Genomic DNA, 20,000 nt, shown 5'->3' on the forward strand with positions numbered 1-20,000 from the left:
TTCATGTCATTCTTTTCCAGTATTCAGCTTCACATTTCGTTACCGATTTAATGCAACCGTTTTATGTTTAGTGTTTCGATTTTACGCATACCCAGTCAAATTTCCCACCGTAACTTAACATCATAGCAATGGCACCCTTATGACATCAGAGAGAGACGGGGACCTCACTGTTAAAAAAAAAAAAAAACCGTAATTTTAGTAGCATATTCTCCGTAAAAATATACTGTTCTCAACCGTATTTCAGTAAGATACAGGTGACCGTAATTTTACCATACTTTGTTCTTATATTTTACGGACAGATAACCGTAATATCACTCCTTTATGTCAATATGTCAGTTTTTGAAAGGTAAAATTCTGGAATAAATGATGCCAGGCATTTACCGTTTTTTAATGCAAATTTTTAACAGTGCACGACATTTGTAAATTACGAAAATTGTATCAACTTGCTATGTATTTTACCTAACCTTACAAAAGGTTTTAATTCAATTGTGCTGTTCCTTATACTATTTTTGTAGGACAGCTGAATGTGTGCGTGGTATTTTTTTCCTTTTTTTTTTTTTTGGTTATGGTTATATAAAGATGTATCTCTTTAAAGGAAATAAAGTCGGTCATGCTTCGGCTAATCCTGAGTGATAAGCAGTATCAATGTTCTTCGGAGAAGATTTTATTTAGCTCTTATCTACATATAGAGCTTCCAAGACCTCGAGGTAGATTCATATAGATCTATTCATTAATTAAAGCAGCTGATTGTACCTAATTCTAAATCAGAAAGTACCTGAAGGACGAAAATCAATGACAACTCATTTTTATAATGTAATGCGAGATTCATATTATTACATATGGAGAAATTCTGACACCCATATATTGCCCATCTATGTTTCTCAATTTTTTTGTGGAAAATGTTTTTTGGTAAAATCCAAAAAGGCTTTAATATAAATCTTACAAGATATCGTTGCTAAAGATGACTCCTAGATAGTCACTGATTAACAAAAAACTCTTAAATTAACAGTAATGAAGAGAAGGATACTGTCCATTTCCCATAAATTCCTTCTATTTATTCTGAGGAACATCAACCACACAGTACATGATTATGGATTGCTTTAGTGACGTGCCATAATTGGCCAAGGAAAAATGTAAGCTATCGTGGTTTGGGGTATCACTTACGGTAAATGTCTATCTCCGTTTTATAGATCCATTTAAAGATAAAACTGTTGTAGGTTTCCTAATTTATCTAGAATTTTATTACATAGTCGGTTGGTAATCAAAGCAAAGTGTCCCAATATTGTTAATTAGACGTCATAGTGCATTAGGATTGTGTTAGCCTATAGGTAACGTCCCTGACTGGTGATCGCCAGACTGGGTTTCAAGTCCCGCTCAAACTCGTTAGTTCATTTAGTGGCTGCAACTCACCATCTTCGTGAGCTAAGGATGGGGGTGTTTGGGGGAGCCTATAGGTCTACTTGCTGGGTCATCAACAGCCACTGCTTGGCTCTCCTTGGCCCTAGCTTGGATGGAGAGGGGTCTTGGTCGCTGATCATTTGTATATATGGTTAGTCTCTAGGGTATTGTTCTGCTTGCTAGGGTATCGTCACTGTCGCTTGCCTCTGCCATTCATGAGTGGCCTTTAAACCTTTAAACCAGCGTTTCTTAACCGGGGGAGATAGCACCCCCAAGGGGTGCTGAAATCAATTTCATGTGGCAGTTGGGAGTGGGTGGGTCTTTTTTAGCATCATTATTGAATTTTTAAGTAATAGATTGCAAAGAGCTGTTGTTGATGGGCACCATATTAAGTATAGGAATATGATATCTATTGTTCCTCAGGGTAGGGTTCATTACTTGTCATACTATACACGTATGACATGTGGTTTGGCCTAAAATAACTAGCTCATTGTATATGCAGATGATGCTGCTCTCCTTGCATCAATTCCATCTCCTGAATGTAGATCAGGGGTTGCTGAATTCCTTAAATAGAGATCTAGCTAAAATTAGAGCATGGTGCAAATTATGGGGCATGATGTTGAATCCTAACAAAACTCAAAGAATGGTTGCAAGTAGGTCGAGGGCAGTGGCTCCTCAACATCCGGATCTCAGTATTGATAATTTTTCTTTAAATCTCTATGACTTTTAAAATCTTAGGTGTGATTCTTAACAGCAAATTTTCTTTTGAAAAACACATTAGGTCTGTGTCTTCTTCAATTGCACAAAAAACTTGTCTTATTGAAAATGTCTTGTAAGATTTTCGGTGATCAATCTATTCTGAAGAAGTGTCTTAAGTCTTTCATTCTCCCTTGTTTCAAGTATTGTTCTCCTATCTGGTCTTCAGCTGCTGATTCTCATCTTAATTTCTTAGAAAGTGATTTTCGGTCTTTTAAATTCTTTTCTTCCTAATCTATTTGGTAATCTCTGGCATCATCTTTCAATAAGTTCGTTATGCATGTTGTATAAGTTTTTTCATATTTCTGATCATCCTTTACATTCAGATCTTCCCGGACAGTACCATCCTGTTTGCAATACTATGCATGTAATTAATTCTAATATTCATGCTTTTTCCATCTTGTCTCAATACTACACAGTATTTTAGAAGTTTTATTCCAGCTGTGACCAAGCTGGGAAATGATCTTCCTAATCGGGTAATTGAATCGGTAGAATTTAAAAAATTCGAACTTGCAACAAATGTTTTTATGTTGAACAGGATGACTTAAGCCTCATTTTTATAGTTTATATATGAAAGATCTGTTTTAATATTGTTACTGCTCTTGAAATATTTAATTTCATTTGTTCATTGCTTCTCATATCGTTTATTTCCTTATCTACTTTCCTCACAGGTCTATTTTTCCCTGTTGGAGCCCTTGGGCTTCTAGCATCCTACTTTTCCAACTATGGCTACAGCTTAGCTAGTAGTAGAAATGATAATAATAATAATAATAATAATAATAATAATAATGATAATAATAACAACAATAATAATAATAATAATATCAACAACAACAACAACAACTACAATAATGATAATAATAATAATAATAATAATAATAATAATAATAATAATAATAATAATAATAATAATAATAGTCGTATATAAGATAAAATTAAAAAATTGTATTGACGAGTATTTTTCATTGAGTTAATCCACGTTGTTTCAATTATTTCCTTATTGTTTCCACCAATGCTATTGCCATAATGACTGTTTTTGTTTCTGAGAATGAACCAATTATATGATCAAGATGTAGTGTACTTGTCTTTATCATTATAGTAACTATGTGTAAAGCAATGGTATGGGATGCTGGACTGCTTAGGCCTGGCCAAATGGGGTATTTAGGTCCAAAAAGGTTAAGAAAAGCCGCTTTAAACAAACAAAACGCGTTTCTAAAATTTATCTTGAGATTTCTTTACTCATTCTATATACAACTTAAATCAACAGAGTTGAGTGATCTTGCTACATCGTATCTACATTTTTGCTTATGAAATTGGCAATTAGATGAAAAACAAATTATTTAAACTTTATGACCATTCAGGCGAAGTGGGTCATTTTTTTTAATGTGTAGGTTTTATAAGTATTTGTATGTAAAAACACGAGCGGTACACATACGTTAGTGATTTCATGAAAGCAAGCTTAAACCTACGCCTTGCATTTATAAATTTCAAAGTAACTTTTAAACTTTCGAAGACCAGGGTGCAACCCAATCAGTCTGATACTTTCCCAACTTGATTTTCGAGGCAACGTAACATTTCTCTTCTATTTCATTGTTTTTCAAATAATTTTGGAAAATTGTTTTACTTGACTAAGTCTCATTTCATAATAATTCGGTCAACGAGTATCCTTTGCATGGTTAAGGATGTACAGAAGTAATTAGCAGGTAGTAATGATATCCAGGTATATCATTTTTAAAATGCAAGTCTCTTTTTATATACATATAGATAAGTAAAATAAAGATGCAGACAAATAAAGATGCAGACAAAGAAGAAGATGATAAATGAAATAAATAAAAGAATAAATACCAGGAAAAATCCTCCAGCACTACGGTACGAAACCTGGAGCAAAAAAAAAAAAAAAAAAAAAAAAAAAAGTGTTTTTCATTGTGGTTAGTAGATATTGATGTGATACTTTATCAGTTTTGACGTAACACTTACTACTGGTTTAACTTCAGTATATAAAGGTAATAACGTCCCCCAGGTAGATAGTTGATCCGGTTTTACCCTCCTACACCACAATCAACTGCCATCAACTGCAATCAACATGGGTTTTCTGAAATTATTAACCGGAGCGCTTCTCCTCGTAAGTTTTATTTTAATTCTATTTACCACAATTTTAGCTAATAATTTCATGTTAAGTACGGTTAATTTGGTGTTTCTATCACCATGTTAAATCAGTCATTGAAATTCATTGGCTTTATCATGACCTAGGATAAGCTATAGTAATGTAATTCAACGTAACATAATCTTCTGGAAACTTTTCTAATGGATGTAGACTATAATTTCTTTTACACCACTGAATTAAGGTAAGGATGAACTAACACTCCCTAGTATTGCTTCAAAAGCACCAGAGTTTCTTTTATTTTTAATATCTTACTTAGGAACAATACAATCTTTGCAAAAAAAAAAAAAAAAGAAAAAAAAAGTTTTCCAAATGTCATATCATCAAAGAGCAGAATAATTTTCATCATAACCTTCTATTAACGACCGAATACATGTTAGCAAAAAATGGAAACTATACTGTTGGTAATATCATAGTTGATTACTATCTTGGTTAACTGTTAATTAATTTTTATCATAGAATTATTTTGCTCAAAAAGGTCTATTTTTTAAACAAGAATTCGGCTACTTCATAATGTTCCATTAAATTCCATCCCAAAAATATTCTACTTATAAAGGAATTTTTAAATTGATTTAGAAATAATTTTCATATCTTAAAAGTATTTCCTTACTGATTATCTATAAAAATTAGAATAATAATTTTATTATAAATTGGAATTTTTCCTCGGTGTACATTAACGATAAGCGATAATTACAAATACAAATAAACACTTATAAGTTTTGTCAATAATCAATATTCATTCAATAAAAAAACAGTGACTTTGAATAATTTGTTGTCGAGTATTCCAAGAATCTTCTTAAGAAGTTAAGTTACGTTGTTAACAAAAAATGTGTCAAAGTAAAATAATCTAAAACCATTTTTCCTATCGTATTATTGCGTAATGCCAATTTCAGTATTCTTAAATAATCGTTAATATAGGAGCGTGGTTGTTAGCATCTAAGATGACCATTATTTTTAAATATATTAATTTAAAAAAAAAAGATCAATTAAACTGTAATGAAAAAATATAAAAGATACAATTATTGTGATTCTGATATTTATGGTAAATAAAGTTATCTCTCTGCTTCACAGATATCTTTCACAACTATTGTAACCTCACGGTTCCATGGAAGAGCTTACAAAGCTTACCCAACCAGAGGCTACATCCCTAAAGCAACGCCAACTCCAGAATGCAAAGACACCATTACATGTGGTTCTGCACAGTTCGTAGCTAAGTGTGTCACTTGCCGTCCGGAGTACTTTTACTGTAAGACTCCTGGCGCTCCCCCTCTTGTGATGGAGTGTGGTCCTGGTCTTGTATTCAATCCAGATCGCAATTATCCCAGATGCATTTTAAAGGATAACTGTCCTTACCATCCTCCTTGGACCCTTCCAACCACTCCTCCACCACCAACAACAACTCCAGCAGCTACAACTGCTCCTGCAACAACTGCTCCTGCAACAACTGCTGCCTCTACAGCACCAGGTGCTTCTACAACAGCAGGAGACACTGTAGCAACAGGAGATACTACAGCATCAGAAGGTAATACAACAACAGGAGATACTACTACATCGGGAGATACTGCAGCATCAGGAGATACTACAGCACCAGGAGCTTCTACAACCCCTGGGGCTACAACATCAGCCGGTGATACAACAGCTCCTGTCACTACTACTGCAGCTGACACAACAACAACAGCACCTGCCCCAACAACCACCAGTGAATGCGTGGACACGCTTACATGTCCAGCCAAGGGATTTTTTGCTCAGTGTGTCACATGCCAGCCAAACTACTTCCAGTGCTCTGCCAAAGACACACCAGGAATTTTAAGACAATGCACTGGTGGAATGGTGTTCAACACTGACCCGGCTTACCCAAGATGTGTTCTGGCTTCCAACTGCCCCTACCACCCAAGCTTATAATGAGCAATCCTTACCATTTAAAATAACCGTAAGCCTCTTCAAAGAATCTTAAGGTAGAACTAAATGGATCCACACCCTTACAGAGAATCCCATCTGCCTCAGCAGTCATAAACATTACTCTCAAAGCCACAAATCTCTGCATCTGGTCTTCTAAACCATCGCCATCTACATGAACATAAGCAATTGTAATTGCCATCTAAAATCACATACTTCGGTTGTTATCGTCGAAAACCAGGATTAACTACCCTCACCAACAAGACCATTGCAATTCATCTTTGTCTCTCAAATTTTCACAAATGATCCTAACTATCCAGGAATATCATCAGAGCCTTTTAGAAAATTTCAACAACTGCTCTTGCCCTAAATATCGTTGGGAAGTATAACCATCTTTATCCATCAAAAGGTGAATCCAGTTATGATTGTAGAATTCTGTTCACTGCATCAGAGTAGAAACATTTCATTACTATTTAAAGTATAACCACTGTATTTCAAGCCCACAAAGCAATTGATAACTCTTATATCTTTAACAAAAAGTATGTCTGTATCCATTACTTTATGAATGTTACTGAAATGTATGTTCATTCCACCAGAAGCAGTATCATGAATTCGAGTTAATGTTATTCGTTATTATCATTAAACCACAAATTTAGAATGTTGTCTTGGCAGGATTTTCTAATTGTAAAAATTGGTAATTAACAATAACATTTATTACTCAGAAGTTCACAAGCAAAATTGTGGATGAACAAGTTTTGTAATTAGCAGAATTATTTATTTCATCTATATATTTTCTTTAAATATTAAGATCAGCTTTGTAACGACCGTGAATTAGATTTGCAATTACCATATATAATACTATCACATTTATGACTACCTTTACAAAAGTTTTCTTCCTTAATATTTGCATGCCATTTCTGTATTTCACAATCCACTGAATATGTGTAATCAAAATACTGGCTAAACCAGATTGCATTTCAAAATATTTAAACTAATATTATACCCAAAACCTTCTTTTATTCTCAATGTTTTCCTGATTTGATTAAAGAGTTGTTAATTATATAACATTGCTTTCACTCAAAGGTTGATACGAATTGAGCTTTATTTTTGGAAACAGAAGCAATGCTACTATATATATATATATATATATATATATATATATATATATATATATATATATATATATATATATATCATATATATATATATATATATATATATATATATATATATATATATATTCATATATATATATATATATATATATATACATATACATAAGTATGTGCGTGTGAATTGGCACAGAAAACCATAAACAGACACAAGTCATTATTATTATTATTATTATTATTATTATTATTATTATTATTATTATTGTTATTATTATTATTATTATTATTATTTCTTGCTAAGCTACAACCCTAGTTGGATAAGTCGGATGCTATAAGCCCAAAGGCTCCAACAGGGAAAATAGCCCAGTAAGGAAAGGAAATAAGTAAATCAAAATATAAGTAAATAACAATTAATATAGAATTTTTAAAGGACATGTCTGATGCTTTTGTTCTGCAGTGGACTGGTAACGTCTGATGATGCTGATGAATATATATATATATATATATATATATATATATATATATATATATATATATATATATATATGTATATATATATATATATATATATATATATATATATATATATATATGTATATATATACATATATATATATATATGTGTATATATATGAATATATATACATATATGAATATACAGTATGTGCGTGTGTGTAAATACAGTGTATATACATATATATATATATATATATATATATATATATATATATATATATATATATATATATATATATATATATTGATATATGTATATATATTTACATATATATATATATATATATATATATATATATATATATATATATATATATATACTGTATATATATATGTATATATATATATATATATATATATATATATATATATATATATATATATATATATATATCATCAGTGAAGGTGTTGCCAACAAGTAATTTACATTTTTCAATCTGGACAGGAAGGTAATAGTTCTTAAAATCTATTTATTAATCCTGTCGGTCCACGGCTACAATTAAGAAATATATATAAATAACATTAAGAAACAGTAATGAAAAATATATACAAATTCATATACAAAGTAAGAATTGGTAACAAAAAAAAAAAAAAGATTCAAATAAAAATGTGCGTAAAACAGAAGTGGAACCAACCTCACAGAAGCTCGATTAGAAACTGAATGACATCAACAAAAACAACAAAACGGTGTGATAATGACAATCACGAAACGTCAGGATTAATAAATAGATTATAAGGACTACTACTTTTCTATCAACGTTGAGAAATATATATATACATTATATATACATATATATATTTATATATATATACATTATATATACATTATATATACATATACATATATATATTTATATATATATATATATATATATATATATATATATATATATATATATATATATATATATATATATATATATATATATATATATATATATAGGGTCTAGGACTTTTCGTGTAAAGCACTTTCGTCTAAAGCCCTTTTGTCTAAAGCACTTTTGTCTAAAAGGACTTTAGTCTAAAGGCACTTTGGTCTAAAAGGTCTTTGGTGTAAAGGCACTTTGGTCTACAAGCGCTTTCGTCTAAAAGCGCTTTGGTCTAAAAGCACTTTGGTCTAAAATACATAAAATGCATAAAAAGGTAAAATTATAACAAGTCAAGAGTAATAAAAAAGTTTTATTAAGATATAAATTCATATGATTAAAGATAAAATCTTAACTATTACAAGAAAAGTCATTAAAAATACTAATAATGCAATACAAAAAATTGGTTTAAGATAAAATCTTAACTATTATAAGAAAAGTAATCAAAAATACTTATAATGCAATACAAAAAATTGCGAAATAAAAACAAGTAAAAAATTATAAAAATGTAAATAAGAGACAGTATTTAAAAAGAACTCAAATTATGTGCAATGCTTCTGAGGTAATCTTCCAATAAACGTTTCTGGTAATCAGCAACAACATTGTAAATTCTTTGCTCTCTTCTTGCTACTTTGGTATTTGGTTTCTTTGAGTTTGCTCCCATGGTAAGTTGAGATATTCTTGTTTTGACGATTTGTTCTTCTCTTTTTAGAGCATCCAGAACATTATATAAATTTGAATGAGGTCGAACTAATACACCAAATCGTCTTCGCCAATAAGAAACTGTTTTGGTTGCGTTATCCTCGTGTAATAATAACCATTGTAACATAGTTTATCTTTTCCTCGCGTGGTTTTAACGAAGTTTATAGTAGTTTCCATTTTGGGGGTTCACGCTGTAACTAAATAACCAAGAAAGTATTTATACCAAAAAAACTTAACGAGGAAGAATGGTTATTACCCGAAATTCCTTTACGCCAAATTAGTCATTAGGTAAAAGAAAATTCAAAAAAATTATTCAGCCGAATATGCTTTTAGACGACCAAAGTGCTTTTAGACGAAAGTGCTTTTAGACTAAATTGTTTTTAGACTAAAGTGCTTTTAGACCAAAGTGCTTTTAGACCAAAGTGCTTTAGACGAAAGTTCTTTAGACGAAAGTGCTTTAGACGAAAGGGTCGTATCCCATATATATATATATATATATATATATATATATATATATATATATATATATATATATATATATATACATATGTATATATAATGTGTATATATATATACACTGTATATGTGTATATATATATATATATATATATATATATATATATATATATATATATATATATACACACACATATATATATATATATATATATATATATATATATATATATATATCTATATATATATATATATATATATATATATATATATATATATATATATATATATATATATATAAATATATATTCTTAGCTCCCCGCTACGACCGGATCTGGGGGCCATTCTTTCATCTCCTCTTTCCATAACTGACTAAATTCTTAGAGGATTCATTGGCTAGATACGTCAAAGGATAGCCAGTTCCTTGAGATGCGCAGTGCCTATCTAGCTAAGGAAAGTAACCCCCGCCGGTCCACACTAATTATAGTAAGATCAACCGCCAGGCATCAGGAGTAAAAGCCGTAGAGACGACTGGCGAAATCTAACCGAGGCTCTTTGCGTAAATAGGCGTAGGAGGAGATGATGATGTTGATGATGATATATATATATATATATATATATATATATATATATATATATATATATATATATATGTGTGTGTGTGTGTGTGTGTGTGTATATATATACAGTATATATATATATATATATATATATATATATATATATATATATGCATATATATATATATATATATATATATAGGTCTAAAATGTAAATATACCCAGTTGTGATAAAACTCAGGATATATGAAATAGTGGATTAGAATATAATGAGAGTTAGGTTAAGAAAGTGTCTGTAATTCAGAAGAGAGCCTAAAAATTCTTCAAGAGACGCAGTAAAAGACTTGTTGGAAAATGAATGGCTTTGATGTGCATGATAGGTAATAGTCCATAAGATAGAGGCTGTTGGTGCCGTGTGTTCAGGGTGGCTGAACGTGCTGATGAGGAGTTTCTGTTTGGTAGCGGAATATTAATGTATGTGTTTTCTTTATTACCATCAAATTTGATGTGATTTACCATACATTTTTCTTGGTATCAACTTTGTCTACGGAGGTAATATCTTAGATTACTATCTTTAAGCTTGATTACTGACTAAATCCGTGCATCTCCCTTACCATAACGTTTGTTTGCGGAAGTAATATTTGGGTATCTTTATTTTCATTAAGATTAGTTTCTGGAATAAGTCTGTGCTTTTCTTATCGCCTTCAAGTTTATTTACCTGGGGGAAAATATCATGTGTTTTTATTTTCATCAGGCTTTGCTGCTGAGGTAATTACATACATTTCTATTTCCCATCAAGTTTGGATATTAGAGCAATAAGGTCTGTGTGTTATTTTGCCATAGAAGTTGGTTGCTAGAGTAAATTCGTAAATTTCTATTGCTATTAAGTTTAGGTTGCTGGAGTCATAATGTTCAGGTTTTTTTTATTCCCATCAAAGTTTATTGTATTGTTGATGCCTCGAAGCTTATTTGCTATACTAAAAAGGATTTCATACTTAGTACAATTGAGCTGGATTTCTGGAGAAAGTGTCAGTGCTTTCATTGACATTATGCTTGTTTATTGGAATATCAGCCGTGCTTTTTGGTATTAACTTAATGAATGATTTATGTTTAAGTGTAAATCATGTTATATGTGTCCTCTTAGAATTACATAACGAGAAAGTGGTCTGTTTTTTGCTACATTTTGGACGTGAAAAATAGAAAATAAAAATGTAATGAGATAATGAAAGCAAGTGAGTACTAACTAAATGGTAAAGAAATCAAGAAGTGCTGAAAAAAATTATAGTTGGTAAAGGTAAATCAAAGGAAATATCAAAAAGACATGAGTAAAATTATTTGGTGGATAAATAAATAATGGATATATCTTTAACGTGAGAATTTAAAAGACTGAAAGGAGCTTGGTGTTTCTGAAAAGGTAGTTTGAATCTTAGTGATAAAAAAACATCAAAATGAATCATGTTCAGAGAATTAACATAGTTACAGCGGACAAAAACAATTCCACCGACAATTAATGTTGAATGCAAGGAGTAACAAGTAAAGATAGATAGAAGCAGAAAATAAATGTAACTGCAAAGAACAAAAATTAAAAGAATAATATGTAAATATCTATCTCACTTTACAAACTAGTTTCTAAGCCAAAAAAATTTCGAAATCCATTTCCAGAAAGTCGTGTAATTAGAAAATCAATCAGCGAATAAGCTAATCAAGGTTGTTCGTATGGTAGGTAGGTATTAGATTGCCCTGCATACAGAAGGACATGGGGTCTTGGGTTGGTAGCCAGTTAGTGGGATAAGAATGTGAAAGAGGTAAGGTTATATATAAATGATGATGATGGGATGGATGGAAAAGGATGAAAGCGCCATGACGACCGTGGCAGGAGTCCGAAGCTCAGCGGAAGGTGCCTCTGCTGAGCTTCGGACGTTGTCTCCTAAATAGGGATCCTCTTCGGTCCTGGAAAAATTCGATTTCTTCTTATTCCAATGGTCCCCTCCCATGTCAAGGGCTGCATAATTGCAAGAGCCCGTGCTTGGCCATAAGGGCCTGGCATTCTTCAACAATAACAACTCCCCACAACCCCCCACCCTAGGCTCACCTTTATTACTAACGTGCCACCGGAAGTCTTTTACCCAGGTAACGGATATCGGATATCCCAATATCACGAGATCGAAGACGACATCCGCCTTTAGTCATTTCGTAGAATCCGAAATGTAACTTCTTGCGTGAATTAGCCAATGATAGACAACCAATTGACCAAAACTGATTGATTAATAAGACCCGCATTATAGCTATAAGCCACTTTCATGCAGACTGAATTTTGAGTTATTATTGATTTCAAGGAAATTAATAAACCAAGCTATCATACCAAATATGAGTTTCATTACTTATCAACAATAATGGATTGGTGCATTTATTTGTATTGCGGTTTAATAATTAACAATAATAAAAAGAATTCAATGAGGTTTCTTATCACATGCAATGATAAAATAAAAATATCGCGTGGTGAAAAAATCATGAACCGAAATCACTGACACCAAACGCACATCGACATGGAGTCATAGATAATGGAGGACATTATCTATTAATCAGCGCAGGGACCCTGCTTGTTTTCCTTGCTACTTATGTATATAAGGTTGCAAAATTACCCAGTGAAATGAGAAAACAAAACTGATTCCATCATGGAAGTCAGAGAGTTTGTGAAAGGAATTATCATACTGGTATGTTTTATCTGTACTCTCTTTTTTCAAAATTTATCCATTTGAGATTATCTGTAGAAATCTCTTCTTTTTTTCTATGTAGACATATTTCACTACAAGAAATGGCGACGGGTGAACGATGCCCTGCTTCCGTTCGGTATTTATTGCAATTTGTCAGATGTTTGTGGTTCATGCAATTTTCCAGATGCTTGTGTATACGACAAGGGTCTTTTGACATTGTTTGTGGTTGCAATCAGATCTGGCATCCTAATTTTTATTTACAAGGTATCCCAGTGTTATAAAAGATTACAGGTGCAAAGCATCTTGATTAATATGTGTTTCATTACCATTTGTACAGATTATTTTCACGTCTGTCGTTAATGGGTATGGGAAAAGAACTTTGCTACCGACCGTTGAAAGAACATCTTCAATAGGCCTGGATAGAGATTCCCAAAAACCATCAAGTTCTCCCTGCGTCGACACCATCGCTTGTGGAAGCGAAACGTTTGTTGCTAAATGTACCAATTGTGATCCAAGATACTTCTACTGCAAAGGACCCGGTGTAACGCCAATGGAAGAAAGATGTTCCCCGGGACAGTTATTCAATCCTGACCCCCTTTATCCCAGATGTGTTCCACAAGGTAACTGTCCTTATCTTCCGCTGAGAACAGTCAAAGCTCCTGCGACAGATCCGGAATGTGTTGATACTGTCATCTGTAAAGATGAGCTTTTTGTGGCCAAGTGCAAAGTCTGTGATCCGAGATATTTTTACTGCAAAGAACCCGGCGCAACGCCAGTTGAGAAAAGATGTGCTTCTGGTAAGATGTTCAACCCTGTCCCTCTATTTGGAAGTTGCATTTTGCAAGATAACTGTCCATATTATCCCCCATGGACATTACCAACCACTAAACCAACGACTACCACTACTACTACCACAACCACTTTGCCTACTACTACTACGACAACTTCCACCACTACTTCTACAAGCACAACCACCACAACCACATCCACGACAACCCCATCCACAACACCCACAACAAAATCCACAACAACCCCGTTTTCTGGTTGTTATGACTCATTATTATGTGAAGGTATCGGAGATTACGCGAGATGTAATTATTGTCAAGAGACTTATTTCCATTGTGAAAAAGAAGGATTGCCGGGAATGTTTTCGCTCTGTAAAGACGATAAGGTATTCAACATTGACCCAGCGTTTCCAGCATGCGTCCCATCTTCTGATTGTCCTTACCATCCCTCAACTCCAGTAAGTTCAACTCTCACTTCAAACATACCAACTACAAGCTCTGATTGCCGGGATAGCTTCCTTTGTCCTAGTGGAGGAAACTTCACTAAATGCAATTATTGCTACAAAGAATATTTTCACTGTGGGGCCAAAGGAGAGAAAGGTATTATTAACAACTGTGATGGAAAATGGGTCTTTAACACTGACCCAAAATATACAAAATGCATATCACCATTTAACTGCCCTTACCCTCCTACCAACTGATCCTCCTGTCCCTACACCAACTACTACCCCATCAAAGGCCACCACATCCACCACTACAGTTACTACCACAGTTTCTACAAGCACTATGCCAACATCATCAACTACTCCCAGTGTTATTTCATCTACTCCTACTATATCTTCTACTACACCAGTAACTGTATCTACTGGTAGAACCGTAATAACAACTACACATGCTCCTACTACTTCTACAACATCGACTATGAAATCTAGTACTGCTCCTTCTTCATCATTTATTACTACTAAAGTTACAACGCCACCAACTACATCTGAACCTATAACTATAACAGCTGTTCCCACAGCTTCTATCACAAAAACACCAGAACCAGCACCCAAAACCACGACAGTTACTTCTCATGTAACAACTACTACTCATTCTACTACCAGTGCTCTCACTACTCTTACAACTGGAAAATTAACATCATCCACATTAATTACAAATACTTGACCATCTACTTTTAAACCTACAACTACCACACCTACTACAACAGTGTCTCCCACAAAACCATTAGAACCAACAACAACAGCCTCTTCGACTCTCACTTCAAATGTACCAACTACAAGCTCTGATTGCAGGGATAGTTTTCATTGTCCTAAAGAAGGAAACTTTACAAAATGCGATTATTGCTACAAAGAATATTATTCTTGTACCGCCGAAGGTGAGGAGGGGAAGCTAAAGTCATGTGAGGGAAGTAAGGTCTTCAACCCTGTGGAGGAAAGGTATCCATGTTGCGTGACATTTACCCATTGCCCTTATTATCCAAAGTCTCTTTACAATAATGGGAATGCTTACAATGGGAATTGCTATAACTGATGAGATTACCTATGGGCTTAATAGTGGTTTCATTCTTATTGTAAATTTCCAATATGTGGTTTTATAAAGGCATTATTTAATGATTCCTAATCTTCCTCTTTTAACTTTTCAGTAAGCTAATATTATCATAGTCTTTGATATTATTATTATTATTATTATTATTATTATTATTATTATTATTATTATTATTATTATTATCAATTCTGTTGTTACTTTTACCATAAAATTGGCATCATAATTATAAGGGTTATCATAACCCCTCTCAGAACTAATGATTACTGTAATACCATTTATATTGATAATCATATTACAATCATTATCATTATTATCATTGTCTTTATCATATCACTTATTCTTATTGCTAACATAGTACCTTTAAACAAAAAATCAATAAAAACTGTATTTTATATCATTTTACCTTTCCAAAGATATGTTTGCTTTTAAATAGTTTATCTGCAAGTTTTTTAAAGCATTAACAGTTATTATAGAAATAACAAGGAACATCAGAACCTCGTTTTGTGTTATGAGAATTAAAAGTTGAATCCATAGTCCGTTTTGTGCAAAATTTTGAATGGCAGTAATTAATAGGTTTTAGAATGTTCATGTATTCAATATTGATTATTATGATACTTATCACTTGATTTTATTTGGTAAGGCTGAATCCATTAAGTTAAGTGAGCAACAATATGTAGCCTAATATTCGGCCAGTACCTCACATTATTATTAGTAGTAGTAGTGGTAGTTAAGAACTACCCTAGTTTGAAAAGCAGGATGCTGTAAGTTCAAAGACTACAAGAGGGAAAATATCCCAGTGGGGAAAGGAAATAAGGAAATAGTGTGCCTGAGTGTACCTTCAAGTAAGAAAACTAAAACCAAGACTCTGGTAAACCATTTTACAGAGACCATGACACCACCAAAGACTAAAGAACAATAGTTTTACTTTGGAGTGTCTTCCTTGGAGAGCTGCATACCATAGCTCAAGAGTCTCTTCTACCCTTACCAAGAGGAAAGGAGCCACTTAACAGTTACAGTGCAGTAGTTAATCACTTAATTAAAGAAGAATATCTCGGTTATCTTGGTATTGTCAGGTGTATAGGGGAAAGAGGAGAATATGTAAAGAATATACCAGACTATAGGCAAAGGGAAAATGAGCCATAACCAGAGAGGTAGCCAATGTAGCACTGCTAAAGGACCCAATAATTCTAGCGGTAGTATCTCAATGGGTGGGTGGTACCCTGGCCAACTTACTACCTATAGTTGAAATAGCTAATGAACGCTTTTTTGTGTATTTTAGCACTATCATTTCTTAACCGGAGACGATGATTTGTTGGTGGCCATATTCCGACATATTGCATCAGCTTAGTGTAATTTTAGGGAAACCATATTGAGTGTAAGAATTATCTAGTAACTGGAAATTAACAATTAAATTCCAAAAAAAATTGTAGGTTTTTTTTCATCCATAAGTATTCATCTGCAGATATGTCATCTCCCCTACATAATAAAGGACTATATGTCTTTATGGCTATATACTGTATATATATATATATATATATATATATATATATATATATATATATATATATATATATATATATATATATATATATACTTTATATATGTGTGTGTGTAGGTGTGTATATACTATACAATATATATATATATATATATATATATATATATATATATATATATATATATATATATATATATATATATATATATATATATATATATATATATATATATATATATATATATATATATATATATATATATATGTGTGTGTGTGTATATATATATATCTTTCCTGTCACGCTCAGCGTCATTGGCAGACGCATGACTATTCGGTCTCTCCCTCGTCCTCTGGTAGGGGAGAGAGAGGAGTAGCCATACCCTGGTGAGAGGGGGTACCCTTATAGCTATACTCGAAAACCAAAATCTCCCACAAATTGCCGAAACTGTCAGGTTGTAGTTAGGAAAGTGGGAGGGGTGGGAAGGGTTGAATCTGTTTGTAGGTGTGCTTATGCATATTTATCTAAATATTTTGCCTTTTTTTTTTTTTGACGGGTCGCATACTCTAGTATTATATAGAATCCTCCATATGGGGAACCATTCCATCAAGGTGTTATTTTGTCATTTCATTTAGAGTGAGAGCAGATGCAAGACATCGCACTGAGGTAGGAAAATTAATAGGATCTCATGACTGCCAATGGAAGATGAAAAATTACCAAAAGCTTATTAGAAAAATCAAAGATTCCATACTCAATTAGGTTTAACAAAATAGCAAAAAGAGGGAGTTCCATTTTGTGTCGCCATTGGTAGCAGAGAAGACTTTCTGTACAGTGTACCGTATTTGTAGTGGCCTTTATTACCTCCGCCAAGGTTATGAAATCGAATGGTTTATTTATCTATTTGTCTGTGTGTCTGTCTTTGGGCAGGATTACGTCAAAACTACTGGACGGATTTTGACGAAATTTTCAAAACAGATAGATCTTAGGTCATGGACGACCCCATTATATTTTGGATATGATCCGGTGCAAGATCCCGATTCTTGATCAACATAGCATTTTCCACCATCTACAGTAAGCATATGAAAAGGGATTTTAAAAGCATCAGATATGCAGGCTGTAAGATACCACCATTAAAAACTGTAAATCTACCTATTGTGAAATTAGTATTCCTTTTTTGCCAAGCTTATTTTGGTGGACTTTATAGTCTGCCTTTGTCAAATTAAGACTAAAATACAATCCAGAGCTTTTGGGGATCCTTAGCTACTGTGCGTTTTACATATTCTAGAAAATAACCCCATAGCTCTATAAAATTAAAAAGCGACGTAAATGAAAAGTATTGCTGTATCTACTGTTTAAATACTTGACTTTTTCTTTGTTTTTCATCAATATAATTACTTCAACATTCAAAATAATAAACAAAGCAAAATAAAAATTAGAGGTAATAATGTTTTTTGACTTTTTAGAAATTATGTGAAAACATGAGAAAGGTTTGTATCTGGATACAAATTGTTCCAATTGTGATGTTGTCACTGAGATTGGGGCTAAAAATTCCATCTCACTGGTTCTTTTCACTTCATGTCCTAGACATTTATTACCCAATTTTTGTCATACAAAAGCTCTGAAATACATTGCAGGTCATTCTAACTTACGTAATGATTTACAGCAACTCTCAAAGTGCAACGCATTTCTTGTGAAATATCAAATATTCAAAGTAAAGTGAAATCCGATTGGAGATATTTGCATTAGGTACAAAAACTCATGGGCTGAAAAATCAATTAAAGGCTTAAAGGTCGCTCATGAATGGCAAGGGCAAGGGCCAGTGATATTGCCATATCGAGCAGGACAATGCCCTAGAGACTGGCCATATACATATATGATCAGCGCCCAAGCCCCCTCCCCACCCAAGCTAGGACCAATGGGGGCCAGGCAATGGCGGCTGATGATTCAGCAGATAGACATATAGGCTCCCCTAAACCCCCTAACCTTAGCTCACAAGGAGGGCGATGTTGCAGCGACCAAAGGAAATATCGAGTTTGAGCGGGACTCGAACCCCAGTCTAGCGATCATCAGTCATGGACGTTACCACATCGGCCACCACAACCCTATAGTCTTGAAAAGATGATTCCCTTGACAATTATTAGATTTTAAAAATTTAGTAACTCCGCCTTGAAAAGGGAGTGAATTTTCAATATGCAAGTACTTAATTAGCATTGGAAATCCGTGCAAACTTAATGCAATATCTTGAGGAACAAGCAGAATAAACTTTTATTTTTAAGGATGACTCCAAATACAGTGTTGATGCTGAGTTTGGAGTATACAGCAGTGATCTTTATTATAGGGGCACGCCCTATTATCAATTCCATGTTCACATCAGTGCTGTGTGGAATTTTCAACTGCTATTAAGAAAATAGTTATAAGAAGCTGCACCGAATAAACTTCCTGGGAGATACCATGGTTTGTGCAACATTTTCATGCCAGCAATCAAAATTTATGTTAGAGATGCATGGCAGGAACGGTAAGACATGGTAGTGGCTAGTGACAATATTGATAAAGATATTGGTCCTAGTTCTCTAGAAACACATCATCTGTTTTCAGGCGACATGTGTATTCTTTAAGTATTTCTGAATGAAATGATTTTTTTTTTCCTAAATGACACCAGAAATCTGGTAATAGACTAAGGAAACCCGTAGTTTACTTATTGACTATGAAAAGCTTTAGAGAATGCAGTCCAGAAGGCAATAAATCTTCTTTTAAATAAGCCAGAAAATATAAAATGATAAATAACCTATTTTCTAGCTTATGTTTTCGTAATTAGTTCATTAATATGTTAGTATTACCTAGTTACTACCGTTTAATCGCTGTCTGTTTTTTAACTCGAAAGATCTCTACTATGTTATATGAGGCTTATTCATCGTTTCATTTTAGTGGGAATAGTTCAGCCAGGAATTCCCTATCTCATCCAGTATCAAATTATCAATAGAAATATGAAATAATAGAAAAATATACTGCGTACTTGATCTTGAGATAGCAGAGA

At 32.9% G+C, this 20,000-nt stretch overlaps 3 protein-coding genes across 3 annotated transcripts; all 3 read left to right on the top strand.

The window, feature by feature from the left end:
* Positions 1-4,130: 4,130 nt before the first annotated feature.
* On the top strand, positions 4,131-7,220 carry LOC137631613 (uncharacterized). Its single transcript, XM_068363479.1, has 2 exons — positions 4,131-4,276; positions 5,387-7,220. Exons 1-2 carry the CDS (start codon positions 4,238-4,240, stop codon positions 6,215-6,217), a joined length of 870 nt encoding a protein of 289 aa, XP_068219580.1. The 5' UTR covers positions 4,131-4,237; the 3' UTR covers positions 6,218-7,220.
* A 5,769-nt stretch (positions 7,221-12,989) lies between these two features.
* Positions 12,990-15,855, top strand: LOC137631614 (uncharacterized). The gene is made up of 2 exons (XM_068363480.1): positions 12,990-13,137; positions 13,475-15,855. The coding sequence occupies exons 1-2, from the start codon at positions 13,099-13,101 to the stop codon at positions 14,621-14,623; spliced, it is 1,188 nt and encodes a 395-aa protein (XP_068219581.1). The 5' UTR covers positions 12,990-13,098; the 3' UTR covers positions 14,624-15,855.
* LOC137631876 (hepatitis A virus cellular receptor 1-like) lies at positions 14,709-15,089 on the top strand. The gene has a single exon (XM_068363883.1). The coding sequence runs from the start codon at positions 14,709-14,711 to the stop codon at positions 15,087-15,089; it is 381 nt and encodes a 126-aa protein (XP_068219984.1).
* Positions 15,856-20,000: the final 4,145 nt, after the last annotated feature.

Source organism: Palaemon carinicauda, chromosome 40, assembly GCF_036898095.1.
Source record: "Palaemon carinicauda isolate YSFRI2023 chromosome 40, ASM3689809v2, whole genome shotgun sequence".
Lineage (NCBI taxonomy): Eukaryota > Metazoa > Arthropoda > Malacostraca > Decapoda > Palaemonidae > Palaemon > Palaemon carinicauda.